We start from the raw sequence: 21,646 nt of genomic DNA, 5'->3' as shown, positions 1-21,646 counted from the left end.
AATCCTATTTTGATTTGACACTTTTTGGTTACTACATGATTCCATGTGTTATTTCATAGTTTTGATGTCTTCACTATCTTCACTACAATGTAGAAAATAGTCAAATAGAGAAAAACCCTTGCATGAGTAGGCATGTCCAAACTTTTGACTGGTACTGTATATTCTTATGCGGACATAGACCATAGCCCATGGACATAGCCCATAGCTGTGGTATATTGACCATATACCACAAACCCCCGAGGTGCCTTCTTATTGCTATTTTAAACTGGTTACCAACGTAATTCGAGCAGTGCAAATAAATGTTTTGGCATACGAGTGGTATACTGTCTGATACACCATCGACTGTCAGCCAATCAGCATTCAGGGCTCGAACCACCCAGTTTATAAATGACCATTAATATATTACCATAAGTATGTATATATTCCTGCTACCAGTCACATTTCAGGCTGGTTTACATGTATATTCCACTACCAGTCACTTTTTATTTATAAATCCACCTCAACCGCTCCAGTACCGCTTAACATTTAGTAAGGTACTGGCAGTAACCTGTATGTACTTGCATTCTCGTGTTTCTAACTCACATTGTAGTTTTTGTGTGGTTGACATTTTTTATATTGTTGGGAAAGAGCTATCAAGGTACAGTTTTACACCTGCTGTGTCCTGTGCACGTGGCGAATAAACTTTGAAACTTGAAAATAATAATTCCCTTTACCCCAAATGTATAATTAATTTGAGAACCGGAATACAAGACTAGCTCCTTCCACTGAGGGACGATAGTGAGTCGTTTTCGACGCATATCCTGCGATAAGACACCACTGAGAAAGAAGAGTCAAAACCATTTTTTTTTTTTTTACAAGTCTGGTGTAAACAGAAGGATATGGCCGACGAGAGGGGTGCAGGCGACAACAATATCAACGACAACATGGGCAACCAACTACAGCTCTTACCCGGTAAATGTGTCTTCAATTGAATTGCATTGGTAGACTAGTGTACTGAATACGTTGGTTATTGTAAATGGTAAATCCTCGTTATGCAAGCCAAAATCAGTTTTGTATTCTGCAAAGAATCGAGGCCACACCACTTCAAGTGACAGAGCATAATCAGCTCACTCAATCGCTGTCGCAGTCAAGCACGTTTTTTTTCTTGACGATTGATTGCTTGTTTTATCATTTGTAATATCTTGCTAGCTAGCTTTGGAATTGTTTCAACAGACTGTAATTAAACTGTCTATTTAGCTGGCTAGCTACCATGTATGCTAATGAGATTTAATCCCCAGCTGATAGTCATGTCAGTCTACTTACACTTGGCATTAAAATGCATTAGCTTGCCAGAGCTAGGTTTTCTGGTCTGTGTATGATCACTGGTAATCATCATCTAAATGCATGTCCAACAGGTTATGCTATTGTCAACACGATGACTAAGGGAAATACTTTTTTAAATTTTTTTAACAATGGTGTCATTTGAAGTAAAAGAGAGAGTACATATTTGCTTGTTTAAGTATGTATTGCTTGCCACTCACTATTATAGAAAATGAAGAGGAAGAGGAGAATGACATGGAGACTGAGGACCGTGACAGTGAGGATGCAGAAAAACCAAACATAAACTTTGACCCCAGTCTTCCAACTTCACATGCTGTGGGTTTCATATTTACTTCTACAAAGTATTGTTGTGCAGCTGTATCAGTATTCAGTATGGGGTTTACTACACACACAGTACTAATTCTTCTTTCCGTATCTGGGAAATGCTTCCCTTCTGCCTTTTAGTCACTTAGTCAGTAATTTATTCAAATAAGCAGTGCAGTTAGATTTGCCTACTGATTCCAGTAGTGCTGTTTCTTCATGTATCTGATAATGTCTCTCCCTCTAATGCCCCCCTTCCCTCCCAGTACCTGGGCTCAGACATGGAGGAGTTTCATGGGCGCACAGTGCACGATGACGACAGCTGCCAGACCATCCCAGTGCTGCCGTTCACAGCTGTCATGCTGATCCCAGGACAGACCCTGCCGCTGCAGCTCTTCAGACCGCAGGAGGTCAGCATGATGCGAAGCATTATCCAGAGAGACCGCACTTTTGCTGTTCTTGCACACAGGTATGGCGGGAGAGAGGAGGAGGAGAGGGGGACGGAGGGAGAGTGTATGGGTTCAGAAAGAGTGGGAATCGTAATGGGCTGCATTTTAATTGGCTACCCCTCTCCACAAAGTTTTCTCTTGCTCATTCTCCGTCATGTATTAGAATACATTGGATTGGTGTGTATTGCGCTGTGTTTGAGCATGGCTAGAGTAGAGCACAGTAGGGTGTAGCTAAATAGATGTGTCTGTGCCCCCCACCTCCAGTGAAACAGGCGAGGTGCAGGCAGAGTTTGGGACGACGGCTGAGATCTATGCTTACCGGGAGGAGCAGGAGTACGGCATTGAGACAGTCAAAGTGAAGGCAGTCGGGCGGCAGCGGTTCAAGGTCCATGAGATCAGAACCCAAGCAGATGGGTGAGTGGAACTAAATGTTACTGACCAGATCAGAACGACCTAAATCCTCGTAGAACCTGGGCATAGGAATGAGTAAAACGGCTAATAAGACACAGACCAACATCTATCCAATCTGTCTATCAGTTGAGCTTCACTCTGACTTTCATTATCATTCTCAGGTTCATAAAGGCATTATCTTCATGGCCGTATACAGTTGAAGTTGATAGTTTACATACACTTAGGTTGGAGTCATTAAAACTCCTTTTCAACCACTCCACAAATTTCTTGTTTTGTCAAGTCTGTTAGGACATCTACTTTGTGCATGACACAAGTAATTTTTCCAACAATTGTTTACAGACAGATTATTTCACTTATAATTCACTGTATCACAATTCCAGTGGGTCAGAAAGTTACATACACTAAGTTGACTGTGCCTTTAAACAGTTTGGAAAATTCCATAAAATGTCATGGCTTTAGAAGCCTCTGATAGACTAATTGACATAATTTGAGTCAATTGGAGGTGTACCTGTGGATGCATTTCAAGGCCTACCTTCAAACTCAGTGCCTCTGCTTGACATCATGGGAAAATCAAAAGAAATCAGCCAAGACCTCAGAGAAAAAACTGTTGATCTCCACAAGTCTGGTTCATCCTTGGGAGAAATTTCCAAACGTCTGAAGGTACCACGATCATCTGTACAAACAATAGTACGCAAGTATTAACACCATGGGACCATGCAGCCGTCATACCACTCAGGAAGGCGACGCGTTCTGATTCCTAGAGATGAATGTACTTTGGTGCGAAAAGTGCAAATCAATCCCAGAACAACAGCAAAGGACCTTGTGAAGATGCTGGAGGAAACCGGTACAAAAGTATCTATATGCACAGTAAAACAAGTCCTATATTAACACAACCTGAAAGGCTGCTCAGCAAGGAAGAATCCAATGCTCCAAAACCGCCATAAAAAAGCTAGACTACGGTTTGCAACTGCACATGGGGACGAAGATCATACTTTTTGGAGAAATGTCCACTGGTCTGATGAAACAAAAATAGAACTGTTTGGCCATAATGACCAAGCCAAAGAACGCCATCCCAACCGTGAAACACGGGGGTGGCAGCATCATGTTGTGGGGGTGCTTTGCTGCAGTAGGGACTGGTGCACTTCACAAAATAGATGGCATCATGAGGTAGGACAATTATGTGGATATATTGAAGCAACATCTCAAGACTTTAGTCAGGAAGTTAAAGCTTGGTCGCAAATGGGTCTTCCAAATGGACAATGACCCCAAGCATACTTCCAAAGTTGTGGCAAAATGGCTTAAGGACAACAAAGTCAAGGTATTGGAGTGGCCATCACAAAGCCCTGACCTCAATCCTATAGAAATGTGTGGGCAGAACTGAAAAAACTTGTGCGAGCAAGGAGGCCTACAATCCTGACTCGGTTACACCAGCTATGTCAGGAGGAATGGGCCAAAATTCACCAAACCTATTGTGGGAAGCTTGTGGAAGGTTACCTGACATGTTTGACCCAAGTTAAACAATTGAAAGGCAATGCTACCAAATACTAATTGGGTGTATGTAAACTTCTGACCCACTGGGAATGTGATGAAAGAAATAAAAAGCTAAAATAAATAATTATCTCTTTACTATTATTCTGACATTTCACATTCTTAAAATAAAGTGGTGATCCTAACTGACCTAAGACAGGAAACCAAATGTCAGGAATTGTGAAAAAGTTTAAATGTATTTGGCTAAGGTGTATGTGAACTTCCGACTTCAACAGTAAGTAGAGATTATGTATGTATGAGCAGGAAATATTTTGTAAGTGATACCATAAGTAACCACAAGATGGAAAACTCACTTTATTTGTATTACCTGAGTTGGAAAGCACATAAGACACTATTCCCTATAAAAGGTGGACAATCATATATCCTCAGAGACAGTGGTAAACCAATTGTTTTGTGACCAGCAGTATATAGTTACAGCAGTGTTTCTTTCCCAAATACATGGTTGTTGAGAGTTAGAATAGTAGAATACACAAGGTGCAATTTCGAAATTTGGTTGTGCATAAGCAACTCCTTTTGGTGTTTCAGTCACTAACCAGGTTTCCATCCAAACTGTCTCTAATCAGAATAGAAAGAGGAGTGGGAGGCCCCGTTGCACAACTGAGCAAGAGGACAAGTACAGTAGTGTCTAGTTTGAGAAACAGATGCCTCACAAGTCCCAAACTGGCATCTGCAAAACACCAGTCTCAACGTCAACAGTGAAGAGGAGACTCCGGGATGCTGGCCTTCTAGGCAGAGTTGCAAAGAAAAAGGCATATCTCAGACTGGCCAATAAAAAGAAAAGATTAAGATGGGCAAAAGAACACAGACACTGGACAGAGGAACTCTGTCTAGAAGGCCAGCATCCCGGAGTCGCCTCTTCACTGTTGACGTTGAGACTGGTGTTTTGCGGGTACTATTTAATGAAGCTGCCAGTTCATTACTAGTCAATTTTGGACACACCTTTTCTTTATTTAGACCTATTTAGACTATTTTCTACATTGTAGAATAATAGTGAAGACATCAAAACTACAAAATAACACATATGGAATCATTTAGTAACAAAAAAAGTGTTAAACAAATCAAAATATATTTTATATTTGAGATAATTAAACGTTTCCACCCTTTGCCTTGATGACAGCTTTGCACACGCTTGGCATTCTCTCAACCAGCTTCATGAGGAATGCTTTCCCAACAGTCTTGAAGGAGTTCCCACAATGCTGATCACTTGACTCCTTATCCTTCACTCTGTGGGTCAACTCATCCCAAACCATTTAAATTTGGTGGAGGCCAGGTCATCTGATACAGCACTCTTATCACTCTCCTTGGTCAAATAGCCCTTACACAGCCTGGAGATGTAACTACATGATTCCATATGTGTTATTTCATAGTTCATAGTCTTCAGTATTATTCTACAATCTAGAAAATAGTTAAAATAATGAAACTCTTGCATGAGTAGTTGTGTCAATTTTTGACTGGTACTGTACATGAACACTGAACTCAAATATAAACGCAACATGTAAAGTGGTCTCATGTTTCATGAGCTAAGATCACATAAATTGTAAATACACACAAAAAGCATATCAAGAATCTGATTAAACAACATGATAATTACACAGGTGCACCTTGTGCTGTGGACAATAAAATGTGCAGTTTTGTCACACAACACAATGCCACAGATGTCTCAAGTTTAGAGGGAGTGTGCAATTGGCATGCTGACTGCAGGAATGTCCACCAGAGCTGTTGACAGAGAATTTAATGTTAATTTGTCTACCATAAACCGCCTCCCACGTTGAATTAGGCAGTACATGCAACCAGCCTCACAACTGCAGACCACATATAACCACTCCAGCCCAGGACCTCCACATCCGGCTTCTTCACCTGCGGTGTCATTTGAGACCATCCACCCGGACAGCTGATGAAACTGAAGAGTATTTCTGTCTGTAATAAAAACCCTTTTGTGGGGAAAAACTCATGCTGATTGGCTGGGCCAGCTCCCCAGTGGGTGGGCTATACCCTCCCAGGCCCAACCATGGCTGTGCCCCTGCCCAGTCATTAATTGGGGCCTAATTTATTTATTTATTTTGATTTACTGATTTCTTTAAATGATCTGTAACTCAGTAAAATCATTGAAATTGCTACATGTTGGATTTATATTTTTGTTCAGTATAATAATCATCATTCGAAATAAACTTGGAGTAACGCAATGAAATGTTGTGGTCATCCCACTATGACTTGGGAAAACATGCAGTTTATTCTGATACATAATAAATAAGTTATGATGAACTTCAAATAGTGGTCAGAGTGCAAGTTGATGAGCTTGATGGTGGTTTCCAATAAATATCAAGGGGCTTATCCTGTTGACATGATGATCAATGCTTGGCTGCCATTTGACAAATAAAAGTCTTCGCACTTTTAATAATCCATAATAGGCATCACTACAGACCCTGGTTTGATTCCAGGCTGTATCACAACCGGCCGTGATTGGGAGTCCCATTGGCCTAGCGTCGTTTTGGTTTGGCTGGGGTAGGCCGTCATTGTAAATAAGAATTTGTTTTTAACTGACTTGCCTAGTTAAATAAATACAAAAATACCCACACTATTTTTGTGAGCTGTTGGCTAGAGAGCACGTGCCAATACCAGAGTGGGCACATTCACTATCTAACGCTACATTTATTGTGACAAAACCCTCAGTTGTGATGGAAATCCATTTAACAAGCCCAATTTTATTTAACCACATCTCTGGTGGGAAAATGTGCATATTTGTTTTAGGCAGAATTTATAATATTCCCATGAAAATTTGTCGCCAATTGGATGGAAACCTAGCTAGTGTCAGTCAGCTAACACTTTTTTGATTGGTAAATTAGTTGCTATAATCCTGGCCGAATACCGACCGGGCACGAAGCCATTGATTTTATTAGTCATTGTCACTCACTCAGATGTCATATTAACAGATGTCATATTAACATGGCATAAGTCATGGCAAGGTGGGTAGAATTGCAGGATGTTATCTGTGAAAGTGAGGCTCTGGTTTAACTGGCATTGTTGTTCTGTAACACAGTTTATTCATAATTTAATCAAAATTTTAACTGAGGAACTTTAAATTGAGTAACTTGTTTGCTGCAACTAAAGTTTCTGCAGATAGGGAAGGTGCGGACATTTCAGTTTCTTCATTGAATATTTAAATACCTCACACAGTTCAGTTCATATTACGTTCCAACATACAGTGCCTTGCGAAAGTATTCGGCCCCCTTGAACTTTGCGACCTTTTGCCACATTTCAGGCTTCAAACATAAAGATATAAAACTGTATTTTTTTGTGAAGAATCAACAACAAGTGGGACACAATCATGAAGTGGAACGACATTTATTGGATATTTCAAACTTTTTTAACAAATCAAAAACTGAAAAATTGGGCGTGCAAAATTATTCAGCCCCCTTAAGTTAATACTTTGTAGCGCCACCTTTTGCTGCGATTACAGCTGTAAGTCGCTTGGGGTATGTCTCTATCAGTTTTGCACATCGAGAGACTGACATTTTTTCCCATTCCTCCTTGCAAAACAGCTCGAGCTCAGTGAGGTTGGATGGAGAGCATTTGTGAACAGCAGTTTTCAGTTCTTTCCACAGATTCTCGATTGGATTCAGGTCTGGACTTTGACTTGGCCATTCTAACACCTGGATATGTTTATTTTTGAACCATTCCATTGTAGATTTTGCTTTATGTTTTGGATCATTGTCTTGTTGGAAGACAAACCTCCGTCCCAGTCTCAGGTCTTTTGCAGACTCCATCAGGTTTTCTTCCAGAATGGTCCTGTATTTGGCTCCATCCATCTTCCCATCAATTTTAACCATCTTCCCTGTCCCTGCTGAAGAAAAGCAGGCCCAAACCATGATGCTGCCACCACCATGTTTGACAGTGGGGATGGTGTGTTCAGGGTGATGAGCTGTGTTGCTTTTACGCCAAACATAACGTCTTGCATTGTTGCCAAAAAGTTCAATTTTGGTTTCATCTGACCAGAGCACTTTCTTCCACATGTTTGGTGTGTCTCCCAGGTGGCTTGTGGCAAACTTTAAACAACACTTTTCATGGATATCTTTAAGAAATGGCTTTCTTCTTGTCACTCTTCCATAAAGGCCAGATTTGTGCAATATACGACTGATTGTTGTCCTATGGACAGAGTCTCCCACCTCAGCTGTAGATCTCTGCAGTTCATCCAGAGTGATCATGGGCCTCTTGGCTGCATCTCTGATCAGTCTTCTCCTTGTATGAGCTGAAAGTTTAGAGGGACGGCCAGGTCTTGGTAGATTTGCAGTGGTCTGATACTCCTTCCATTTCAATATTATCGCTTGCACAGTGCTCCTTGGGATGTTTAAAGCTTGGGAAATATTTTTGTATCCAAATCCGGCTTTAAACTTCTTCACAACAGTATCTCGGACCTGCCTGGTGTGTTCCTTGTTCTTCATGATGCTCTCTGCGCTTTTAACGGACCTCTGAGACTATCACAGTGCAGGTGCATTTATACGGAGACTTGATTACACACAGGTGGATTGTATTTATCATCATTAGTCATTTAGGGCAACATTGGATCATTCAGAGATCCTTACTGAACTTCTGGAGAGAGTTTGCTGCACTGAAAGTAAAGGGGCTGAATACTTTCGCAAGGCACTGTATATGAGACATGGAGGAAGAACAGGCTGCTGCACCTGGTTATTATAGAGGTCAATTGCTCACTAATTAAGCACTTGGTGACTTACCTATGATTATGTGTCGGTGGTCATTTACCCTACACTGTGACCACCCTGCGATCTATACACCCTGGTGACCTCTTCAACGTCTGTCTACTGTTTATTAGCATTGAAATAGTCATCAGTCACACAGAGAAAAGACAATACACATCATAGAGTACATACATCCATGAATGTATTCATCTCAAAGGCAAGCCTTTCTCCTCTGACATAGTTATATCACTGTAAATGGAGAAAATGGACTTGAGTCTATCTTGTTGTATTTTCCACAATTGAATCACTTCAATCAGTCAGTCACCAGACTATTTCATTGAAGGAGCCTAGTTTAAATGTAGGCCTAAAATATGAGGTTATTAGCCTACAGCCTAGTGAAAATGACATTTATTGTAGCTCACCTTTTGACTGAGATATGTCAGCCAGCTTGTTGGCCCTTTTCTCTTCTCTTACACCTGGCTGTCAGTGTAATTTCATAAGGTTGTGGCTGTTTTTACTTTATGGTAACCTGCTTGTGATTACTTTGTCACTGGGAACATATCCAATTCTCTGCTAAACAAACCGACAAGCAAATAGGCCTAGTAGCAGAGATTCAGCACCATGGATAGCGCAGTGGTTGATCAAATCACTGTGAATCTGACTAGTCAAGCCTGTGCACTCACTGTTGTTATTGTAACATGGAACAATGTAGCAGATGTGTATTTCCTCAAGCGCGTTTGTGGACACCGTGTAACTGCCGTTTTGTTAACACTGAGTAGCTGCCGTTTATATTTTGAGCATTTGCCAGTGTCACAAAGCTAGTTTGGAGATTTGGGAATGCTAGATGGAGATTGCCTTCAGTAAATGTGTTGAGAGGTGGCGTGTAGCATGGAAATAATAGTAAGCAATACAATTTAAAGTCATGCACGTAAGTGATGTTTTCTATTGGGGACTTTACGTTGAGTAGGCCTAAGCTAAATATGGTTGGCTGCTAGCATTGTGATGACTGGTCTAATGTATGAATGAAGCCAGAGAGTTAATATGTCTGGCAGGGTTCTCTCCAAAGAATGTAAGACTGGCGCTACGCCACCTTGTGGACTGGCTGTGCCACTATCCATTTTTTTAATTGCAGGTACCACACCCTAATATGGTATGGTTGTGCTCTGTGTCCAGTTTATGCAGCTATTCGCACAAGCTATCTGCAATTAGCAACCCTTCTAGGATGTTTTTATATCATCTGAGCAATGTTTGTACCAAATATCATGCTTTTATCTGTTGCATAACAGTTTTTATGGTCAAATACCTATATTATGGAAGCCATTTTGGATTTACGCAAAACAAAAAACTATTCCTGGTAAAATGTTAATGGACACCCCTTCTGGGATGTTTTCATGTCACCTGAGGAATGTTTGCACCAAATTGCATGCTTTAATCCACCACGTAATGTTTTTTTCACTAAGGCCCCAGATTATCTCCTCTCTCTGATGAAGTATGCTTTTGCTCTGTAATTGAAATGCATAGTATCTAAGGGTTTATTCACTATCTTTGTTTATCTAGCCCCAATTCTCTCTGTGTTTTCTCTCTTGTCTCTTTTAGAATCAGACAGGCCAAGGTGCAGATCCTCCCCGAGCGGATCCTTCCAGACCCCCTGACTGCAGTGCAGCTCACGCCCCTGTCCCGCCTCCACATGCACCCCTCCTCCAGACCCCCTGCCCAGAGCTGCAAACAGGCCCAGCGCTGGTGGGCCACCTACCGCCAGGTCCGACATACATTATTCTTGTGGAAATTAGGAACGGGGGAGGGATGGAGTCAATGTTAATTGTTTGTTAGGGTGATGTTTGGATGTTGAAGATGCCGAGGAGAGGTGGTGGTCTTCAGGCCGAGACATACAAAACATGAGATGTGTTCAAATCAAGGCCCAACCTTATGAAGTGTTCATATAAACTTGTTTTAGCTAGAACAGACATACTTCTTTGTTATTTGGGAAAAGGAAACATATCCGGTCTTTATACAGTTGCTCACTCCTGAATGCGACCTGGCATCCCAGTGTTTGTGTTCAACAATGAAGATGAATAAAGAAGTTCTCTTGCTGAGGTGTTGTCTGTGTGTTTGCCTCTGTTCTCCTCAGAGGAAGTTCCACTGTGCCAACATGACCTCGTGGCCTCCCTGGGTCTACGCCCTCTATGACTCTGTGAGTACTGAATGCCCTGCTCATCTCTGCTCTGTAGGTTAGTGTGCTAACTTATCAGGGCTAGATAGAACTACTGTGTGTGTACAGACATAACATTTCCACTGGAACTTGATTGAGCTGATTTATTCCATAATGCGTTCCAGAGAAATACTGTAAGTGAGTTTAGTGATTGTTATGACACACATCCTGTTTGTAACATGGTTTCTTGTGTTTGTCTCCCAGGAGACTCTGATGAAGAGAGTGAAGAGACAGCTCCATGAGTGGGACGAGAACCTCAAGGATGATTCCCTCCCCACAAACGCTATAGGTACAACTGCCCTCTAAGCTATGTATATACACTGAACAAAAAAATAAATGAAACAATTTCAAAGATTTTACTGATTTACAGTTCCTATAAGGAAATCAGTCAATTGGAATAAATTCATTAGGCCCTAATTTATGGATTTTACATGACTGGGAATACAGATATGAATCTGTTGGTCACAGATGCCTTTAAAAATAAAAATAAAAAATAAGTTAGTGGTGTAGATCAGAAAACCAGTCAGTATCTGGTGTGACCACCATTTTCCTCATGCAGCGTGACACTCCTTCACATATCGTTGATCAGGCTGTTGATTGTGGCCTGTGGATTGTTGGTTCCACTCCTCTTTGATGGCTGTGCGAAGTTGCTGGATATTGGTGGGAACTGGAACGCTATCGTACACGTCAATCCAGAGTATCCCAAACAGGCTCAATGGGGTGACGTGTCTGGTGAGTAATTCAGGCCATGGAAGAACAAGGACATTTTCACTTGGTTTGTGGTTGTGAAGCCGGTTGGACGTACTGCCAAAATCTCTGGTCCACATACCTGCAGTCAGCATGCCAATTGCACGCTCCCTCAAAACTTGAGACATCTGTGGCATTGCGTTTGCGTGACAAAACATCACATTTTAGCGGGGCCTCTTATTGTCCCCAGCACAAAGTACACATGTGTAATGATCATGCTGTTTAATCAGCTTCTTGATATGCCACACCTGTCAGCTGGATGGATTATCTTGGCAAAGGAGAAATGCTCACTAACAGGGATGTAAAAACAATTGTGCTCAAGATTTGGAGAAATAAGCGTTTTGTGTGTATGGAAAAGTTCTGGGATCTTTTATTTCAGCTCATTAAACATGGGACCAACATTTTACATGCTGTGTTTATATTTTTGTTCAGAGAATTTATGCCACCTAAAATCTTTAGAGTACTACTGTCAATCACACGGAATTCAAATCCTGAACTGTAATATTCCTGCTCCCCCTCCTTCCTGTCAGATTTCTCCTATAGGGTGGCGGCCTGTCTGCCCATAGATGATGCCCTTCGGCTCCAGCTGCTGAAGATTGGCAGTGCCATCCAGAGGCTGCGCTGTGAGCTGGACATCATGGCCCGGGTGAGCACAGACACATACATGTGCGCCCACACACAGAGCAAGAAATACACATCACTAAACCTTACAATTTAAAGGCCAGGCACACTGCTCAACACATGGACCAGGCAAGGACTTGTTCATCTGTGAGAAACACAGAGCCTTATCCTACTCCATTGAAGTTGAGGTCATTTAAAATGGTTAAGGGTTATGGTTATGGGTAGGAATGCCTCAAGGACCAATGATGGCCCTGACCATCCACACACGGTCTGATATGTACCCCTAAACGCACAACACACATCCATCCAGCTGTACCGACTGACTCCCCGACTGATCTGTCTAACCTCTGACCCCCTACTCCTCCCTGCTGTTCTGTGACAAACGCCCCTGTCTCCCTCTCTTCCATCTCCTCTCTCTTCCCTCTCCTCTAATGTTCTAGTGTTTATATACTGAACAAAAACGTAAATGCAGCATGTGACAATTTCAAGATTTACAGTTCATATAAGGAAATCAGTCAATTGAAATTAATTCATTAGGCCCTAATCTATGGATTTCACATGACTGGGCAGGGGCGCAACCAAGGGTGGGCCTGGGAGGGCATTGGCCCGACCACTTGCGAGCCAGGACCACCCACTGGGGAGCCAGGTTCAGCCAATCAGAATCAGTTTTTCCCCACTAAAGGGCTTTATTACAGACAGAAATACTCCTCAGCTCCATCAGCTGTCCGGGTGGTTAGTCTCAGACGATCCTGCAGGTGAAGAATCCGGATGTGGGGGGTCCTGGGCTGGCATGGTTAAACGTGGTCTGCGGTTTTTAGTCCGATTGGACGTACTGCCAAATTGTCTAAAACAACATTACGTTCTCTGGCAACAGCTCTGGTGGACATTCCTGCAGTCAGCATCCCAATTGCATGCTCCCTCAAAACTTGAGACATCTGTGGCATTGTGTTTTAGAGTGGCCTTTTATTGTCCCCAGCACAAGGTGCACCTGTGTAATGATTGTTTAATCATTGTTTAATCAGTTTCTTGATATGCCACACCTGTCAGGTGGAAGGATTATCTTGTCAAAGGAGAAATGCTCACTAACAGGGATGTAGACAAATTTGTGCACCAAATTTGAGAGAAACAAGCCTTTTGTGTGTATGGAACTTCTCATGAAACATGGGACCAGCACTTGTTTGGTTTTATATTTTTGTTCAATATATTTAGCCACAGACTATATACTGTATAGTGATGATCATTTCCCCTCTGAGTCGGTGGGTTGGAGATGCTGCCTTCCTTTGTGAACTCTCTGAAGCATTGAGAGCTGTTACAGTGCTACTTCCCTAAACCCTACCTCCATCATCACCCTCATCTCTGATCACTCCGAGCCTGCACCACTGCTTGCTTGTCTCTCATCGTCCCTCAAAGACTCCCTTCAGTACCAATGTCAACAGAAAAAGGTGCTCTGGCATATGTCTCAGGACTTAGGGCTTAAACTGCTTCCGCACTGCGTTCACCAGCCACAGCAGGAAAACTGGGCAGAGAGGCTTAGTGTCCACTTCTGTGGGAATTGAAAGTGGAATTATGTCTGGAATCTAACAGCAATTGTCTGAATGTAAAGAAAGGAACAAGTATACCTAATGTCCTTCCTTATCCTCTCTCTGTTCATTCATATTTGGGCTCCCGAGTGGCGCAGCGGTTTAAGGCACTGCATCAGTGCTAGAGGCGTCACTCTAGACCCTGGTTTGTTTCCAGTCTGTATCACAACCGGCCGTGATTGGGAGTCCCATAGGGCGGCGCACAAATGGCTCATCGTCCGGGTTTGGCCGGGGTAGGCCGTCATTGTAAATAAGAATTTGTTCTCAACTGACTTGCCTAGTTAAATAAAGGTTAAATACAAATAGGGAGCGAGGGAGGAAGTGCATGGAGTTTCTATACATCAACATAAGGATGGTTGAGCATGAGACTCCCTCACACACGAAGACATAGCTCATGAGAATGTAGTCCTGTTGTACACTCCCAGTTTTTGTACTCCCCCTATTTTTGTACTCTCATGATTCCAACACGGTCATAGAAATGAAATAAGAATGGGATAATATTAGAACAGCAGAATCTCTATGGGCATGACTGTTAGGAGATGATGGATGTGTGTGTCAGTATGGATATGTGAGGTAATTCTCTAGCTTCATTATTGTAGCTGGCTTTCTTTCCTCTGACTGAAGATAATAAGCACTCTCATGCAGCTGCCTTGAGAAAGAGGGTCATAAAGAGAAACACCTGGCCATTCTGAGGTGGTTGTTAGTACAGGCAATAACTACGGGGATGTTTGCTTCTGCTACAGAAGTCTGGTGGATTGAACATGAAGTCACATTAGTGGTCTTTTTTTCCCACAGTGCACCTCGCTGTGTTGCAAGCAGTGCCAAGATACAGAGATCACCACCAAGAACGAGATCTTCAGGTGAGGGAGAGATGCACCTAGACTCTGAATAGTTTCTGTGTCTGTCGAGTAGTCTAACACTGGTTGTCAGAGTGAGCTGGTAGTGTGTGTGATGAGTGTTGCGAAACACAGGGACCCAAAAGCAGAGGCAATGAGCTTCTCCAGACCCATTTTTGGTTCTCTGCAGCCCTACTTGGGAACGGGCAGCTATATGCTGAGTATATAGAACATTAAGAACACCTTCTCTTTCCATGACATAAGCTGACCAGGTGAATCCAGGTGATCCCTTATTGATGTCAATTGTTAAATCCACTTCAATCAGTGTAGATGAAGGGGAGGAGACAGGTTAAAGAAGGATTTTTAAGCCTTGAGACATTTGAGACACGGATTGTGTATATGTACCATTCACAGGGTGATTGGGCAAGACAAAGATTTAAGTGCCTTTGAACGGGTCCAGCGTCCCTATGGAACGCTTTCAACACCTTGTAGAGTCTATGCCCCAACAAATTGAGACTGTTCTGAGGTCAAAAGGGAGGGTGAAACTCAATATTAGGAAGGTGTTCCTAATGTTTGGTATACTCAGTGTACATAACTGATGACTGATGTGTTTGATACAGTGTACATTTGTTCTCTGCTCAAATGAGAGCGATGAAGGAAGGATTAAGCAGAAGTTGTCTCTTGTTTGACATTCATCTAGTTCGGTTTCATAACCATCTCTGTCTACTGTCCTATTCAGTTGGTCTAAACTGTCTGACCTGTACCTTACCACAGCCGTAGCCACCTGGCCTGTGGTCATTGTAGTATGTTTGTATAATTTTAGAATATTTGTAGTTTTAGTATATTTCTATACTTAAAAATGTTTGCATGTCAATTCAGCTGCTATTTGTACAATGTGATTTAGACAATCACTTTAAAAAAAATCTGTACCATGTCTCCTCTCTCTCCTCCTGCAGCCTGTCTCTGTACGGCCCCATGGCAGCCTACGTCAACCCCCACGGCTACGTCCATGAGACCTTGACCGTCTACAAAGCCAGCAACCTCAACCTGGTCGGTAGGCCGTCCACGCTCCACAGCTGGTTTCCAGGGTAATGCCTCTCTTTACATGACATGCACAATAACAGTACCAGTCAAGAGTTTGGACACATCTACTCATTCCAGGGTTTTTCTTTATTTTTTACAATTTTCTACATACAACTAGGAAATAACACATATGGAATCATGTAGTAACCAAAAAAAAGTGTTAAACAAGTCAAAATATATTTTATATTTGAGATTCTTCAAAGTAGTCACCTTTGCCTTGACGACAGCTTTGCACACCCTTGGCATTCTCTCAACCAGCTTCATGAGGAATGCTTTTCCAACAGAGTTCCCACATATGCTCAGCACTTGTTGGCTGCTTTTCCTTCACTCTGCGGTCCAACTCATCCCAAACCATCTCAATTGGGTTGAGGTCGGGTGATTGTTGAGGCCAGATCATCTGATGCAGCACTCCATCACTCTCATTGGTCAAATAGCCCTTACACAGCCTGGAGGTGTGTTTTGGGTCATTGTCCTGTTGAAAAACAAATTTTAGTCCCACTAAGCGCAAACCAGATGGTATGGCGAAGATGTAACATTCTGAAAGTATCCTAGGCCAACCAGCTTTCGCCAATTGGCTTCAGTTGGCCGGTGTGTGACCATTGCAAAAGTTGGTTGACTTTGGATAGCCTATCCTAACTAGCTCCATAGGGATATCCAAAGTGAAATCAAATTTAGCACGGTCAGTGTGCGTTCCACACCCATGTGTTTAGTGGGCATTACAATTGGGTCGTGTGCAGCTGCACTTCAAATTCAGTGTTTCCCTATATTCATTAGGCAGCGGTGATCCACCACTGCTAAATTGTTCCCGCCGCTTCAAAAAAGTATGTAAAGCATGTAATAAATTAAAAAAACATGTCATGTTTGTAAATAAATATTTCTGCCAAGATGCGATAGCCGTGGGCTCAATGACTGGAAGTCTATGGGAACAACTAGAAATAGCAATGCACCCCTGATGCGCTGGATTTGTTTTTATGGGGAACACTTCAATTGATGATTACTTGGGTGCTGCCAGCTGTGGGCATGTTGGCAGGATTTAAATAAAATAAACCCAACCCACGGAAAGCTTACATCTCGCAAATCTCAGTTCGGGACAATACTGACATTTTGTAGTCAATTTTGACACTAGAATACATGTTTCTGACTCAAATTATACACACAGACCGTTTTCAACCAGAGAAGTTGTTTTTTTGGTTAATTTGCGCTTTAATACCTTATTTGGTCCAGGAATAATCTAAGCTGCTAAAGACTTGAAAACGAAAGCGTCTGGCCCCTTTGGTGTACTGTCATTTTTGGTATGTTGTCAATATAACTAAATGTATTTTTATTTTTTTACATAGTTCTCCTTGCGGGGATACCTTACACATACAGCAGCTGTGTGTGTGGGTGTCTGGGTACATAACATCAGGCTTGACCGAGGTATTGACGTAGAACCTGAACTATTTGGAGAGAAGTGGAGCGCTCCACAGGCTTCTCAGTGGTTCTGTAACATAAGGCTCCTTCAACCAACTCCACTCTTCAGTGCTCTTCTCTAAAATGATCCTCATTATGCATTTTCTGCCTGAGACAATGCATTTGTGCCGATGTTAGCCTCCAGTAATAATAATGACAGTAATAACGGCCTCCACTTATTCTCTTCGAGGGCTGGCACTGGTCAAGCTGAGTCTTATTCAAGTCCTCTGAGGGGAGGTATGGAGGGGGAAGAAAGGGCTTTTGCTCCACTCAACCTCTCTGTGCCACACTGCTTTTCTGGGGAACGGTGCTTTTACAGCCTGTTAGCATAAGGTGTTCTGAGAAGACTTGTTGTAGAGAGAGCAACAGACCCATAAGATGGCAGTTTTAGGCTGTATACTGGCGTTTGTCAGTATACAGCCGATTTGAATTGCCAGTGCTGCTGGGTGATACTTGTCATGCAGCCGCTTCAAATGGTATGCTGTTGCCATGAAGAGAACACTGGGATACAGGTGTCAGATGAGAGGCTGGAGATGAGTGGTTTGTCTGTGTCTCATGCATTTGTGCTGCATGCCACATTTCTTATTATTGTTGTCATAAAGCCTTTGTTGGCTTTCACGTGTGAACGGCGGCGGGAGATGGAAGCAAGGCCTTCCATCTCCCGCCGCCGTTCACACGTGAAAGCCAACAAAGGCTTTATGACAACAATAATAAGAAATGTGGCATGCAGCACAAATGCATGAGGACTAATATGTTCTTTCTGTTTTTCCTCTCTCCCTTCCCCCTCAGGTATGCCTGGACGATTGCTCAGTGTCGTACCTGTGCTTCACACATGGGCTGGAAGTTCACAGCCACCAAGAAAGACTTGTCCCCTCCTCGTTTCTGGGGCTTGACCCGCTCGGCCATGCTGCCCCGCATCCCCCAGACTGAGGGTGAGGAGGGGGATGAGGGCTCCCGCCTGCTCTGCCTGTGACAACATGGGGAACTCCCCTCCCCACCCCCCATGTCCCCAATGGCTCTTCGATCGCCCCACCCTGTCCACTGGGCAAGGGTCTCTATTTTAGTAATCCATGCGTCCCGCCCAACCCCTGACAGCCATTGCAGCACATTCATCATATTAGTATAAAGGTCATCCTGCTTTAAAATTGCATTTTCTAACATAGAGCAAGGAGGAGGTGGGAGGGGTGTTTTGTTCCTGACTGCAGGGACACTGATGATGGAATGCGTTGCACATCGACAGATAGATGTGGGGAATGGAGCAAGAGATTAGTTCTGCAACACAGCATATCTTCCCCATAGCATGCTACTCTTGACCTGTCTGTATGGCTGTCTACTGTGGTCTGTCTATCCAGCTTCTATGCTATTTGCCACAGACACGGCACGCACCAGTGCATTGCCACTTGCTCTTAAACATAGTGGGTGTGACTTTGCATGCGGTATCCAGCTAGGTGTATATAGGCTTATAGACAGCCATCAAGAGGACCTTCAGTACCCATAATCTATCTCTAAACAAACCAATCAATAGAAAGCCACTTGTGATTCAGGTCCACTGTTTGTCCTTGATGTGTTTCTCAGAGAAGCTCAGTTCAGCTGGATCGATCATAGAGAGTTAAACCATGTCAAATCCACGGTTTAGACGGTGTACGTACATATGAAAGTATACTGCTTTTACAAGGATGTATCATGCCTTTGTTTCATATGCCAGTTGAATGCATATGATGGAGGAATTCGGAACATGAACAATGTAAGGAAGCTATTGCTTTATTTTGAAATGCGTGGAAATATATTATTTGATTGGTTTTCATATTTTTACGTTGTCTAAAATGTACACTATATGTAATACACATGTAGAGATAGAGGTTTCTATTTTGAAACAGGTGGAGGCCCATTGAACTGCAAGACACTGTTCCTCTGAAGACAAGGAGTACCTCTGGTTAGTGAAGACTAGAGTTGGTTTGATGCCTGGTGTAATATAGACTTGGATAGCAGGGGACAAGGCAGTGGAGCCAGAGATACTAGAATTTCAGTCTTTCGCCATGGTTCTATATGTGATGTTGCTGCACTAAGGGCATGGCTGGATGGCGTGCCTATGGTCCAAATCAATGTCTAATGAGCCACACAATTAAATGGGACATTGTGTTAATTAACCTGTATTGGTTGAAAATGGCAACATTATATCAGATGTTACCTACATAACTATATTTTTGTTTAGATCAATGTATTTGTTTTAAATTAAGAATTGTATTCCTTGCTGATGTACAAGGTTATTTTGGCTCATGTTTGTAAGTAACCAATAAGAATCAATGTAGCAATTCTGGTCTGATATAGCTGATTTATCTATGTAGAACCTCAACACTCTTGCCCCTCCCATTGCCGTGTATTTCCATTTTAGAACACGTAATACATGATTGATTTGTTCAGCTCGATTATCAACATTTGAGTAAAGTAATTCCACGCAATAAGAAATGTTCTACAATACGATTGAGATTGTCTTTTTTGTTTTTTTTTCCTTTGAGTTTTGTTAAGATTTTTTTTTTTTTAAAGTGTTTATATGTGATGTCCCAGTTGGTAAACCTTAAAGGTCCAATGCAGCCATTTTTATATCAAAACATTATGACCAGGAATGTGACTTTTCCAAAGCGCACCCCTTGTTGGCACCTCCCAGGGCATTAGAACTGATTCTAGAGGCTGACCCAAAAGAATGCTGCCGGAGGAGAGGGTGCCGGAGCGGTCTTCTAGTGAGGCTTCAGATGCGCGCACACCACCCACCACTTCCGAGTATATTACTCGCTAATGTTCAGTCCCTAGTTAACGAAGTCAACAAAATCAGGTCGAGTTGCTTTCCAAAGAGATATCCGGGATTGTAACATAGCCATGTTTCCGTGAAACAGACTAACTTGGGACATGCTGTCGGAGTCAGTACAGCCAACGGGATTTTCAGTGCATCGTGCCAATAGGAATAAACATCTCTCTGGTAAAAAGAATATCGGGGGTGTATGTTTCATGATTAACGACTCATGGCGTAATTGTAACAACATACAGGAACTCAAGTCCTTTTGTTCACCTGACCTAGAATTCCTCACAATCAAATGCCGACCGTATTATCGCCCAAGAGAACTCTCCTCGGTTGTCACAGCCGTGTATATCCCCCACAAGCGGATGCCAAGATGGCCGTCAACGAACTTCACTGGACTTTATGCAAACTGGAAACCATATATCCTGAGGCTGCATTTATTGTAGCTGGGGATTTTAAACAAAGCTAATTTGAGAACAAGGCTACCTAAATGCCATCAGCATATTGATTGCAGTATACGAGCGAGTACTATGCTCGACCATTGCTACTCTAACTTCCGCAATGCATACGAGGCCCTCCCCCGCCCTCCTTTTGGCAAATCTAACCATGACTCCATCTTGTTGCTTCCCTCCTATAGGCAGAAACTAAAACAGGAAGAGCCCGTGCTTAGGTCTATCCAACGCTGGTCTGACCAATTGGATTCAATGCTTCAAGATTGCTTTGATCACGTGGACTGGGATATGTTCCGGGTAGACTCAGAACAACATTGACGTATACGCTGACTCGGTGAGCGAGTTTATAAGGAAGTGTATAGGAGATGTTGAACCCACTGTGACTATTAAAACCTTCCCTAACCAGAAACCGTGGATTGATGGCAGCATTCGCGCAAAACTGAAAGCACGTACCACCGCATTTAATCTTGGCAAGGCAACTGGGAATATAGCCGAATACAAACAGTGTAGTTATTCCCGCCATAAGGCAATCAAACAAGCAAAGTGTCAGTATAGAGACAAAGTGGAGTCGCAATTCAACGGCTCAAACACGAGACGTATGTGGCAGGGTCTACAGACAATCACGGATGACAAAAAGAAAACCAGCCCCGTTGCGGACATCGTCTTGCTTCCAAACAAATTAAACAACTTCTTTGTGCGCTTTGAGGACAATACAGTGCCACCGACACGGCCCACTACCAAAGACTATGGGCTCTCCTTCTCCATGGCCGAAGTGAGTAAAAAGTTTAAAAGTGTTAACTCTCGCAAGGCTGCCGGCCCAGACGGCATCCCTAGCCGCGTCCTCAGAGGATGCGCAGACCAGCTGGCTGGTGTGTTCACGGACATAATCAATCAATCCCTATCCCAGTCTGCTGTCCCCACATGCTTCAAGAGGGCCACCATTGTTCCTGTTCCCAAGTAAGCTAAGGTAACTGAGCTAAATGACTATCACCCCGTAGCAATCACTTCTGTCATCATGAAGTACTTTGAGAGATTAGTCAAGGATCATATAACCTCCACCGTACCTGTCACCCTAGACCCACTTCAATTTGCTTACCGCCCCAATAGGTCCACAGCCGATGCAATTGCCATCACACTGCGCACTGCCCTATCC

At 42.8% G+C, this 21,646-nt stretch overlaps 1 protein-coding gene across 1 annotated transcript; it reads left to right on the top strand.

Moving 5' to 3' along the window:
* Positions 1 to 826: 826 nt before the first annotated feature.
* Positions 827 to 20,231, top strand: LOC139371071 (cereblon). Its single transcript, XM_071111120.1, has 11 exons — positions 827 to 951; positions 1,529 to 1,635; positions 1,887 to 2,089; positions 2,334 to 2,483; positions 10,319 to 10,481; positions 10,851 to 10,913; positions 11,136 to 11,220; positions 12,209 to 12,324; positions 14,675 to 14,739; positions 15,672 to 15,803; positions 18,037 to 20,231. The coding sequence occupies exons 1-11, from the start codon at positions 879 to 881 to the stop codon at positions 18,218 to 18,220; spliced, it is 1,341 nt and encodes a 446-aa protein (XP_070967221.1). The 5' UTR covers positions 827 to 878; the 3' UTR covers positions 18,221 to 20,231.
* Positions 20,232 to 21,646: the final 1,415 nt, after the last annotated feature.

Source organism: Oncorhynchus clarkii, chromosome 17 (assembly GCF_045791955.1).
Source record: "Oncorhynchus clarkii lewisi isolate Uvic-CL-2024 chromosome 17, UVic_Ocla_1.0, whole genome shotgun sequence".
In the NCBI taxonomy this organism is placed as follows: domain Eukaryota; kingdom Metazoa; phylum Chordata; class Actinopteri; order Salmoniformes; family Salmonidae; genus Oncorhynchus; species Oncorhynchus clarkii.
This window is presented reverse-complemented; position numbering and strand designations above follow the sequence as displayed.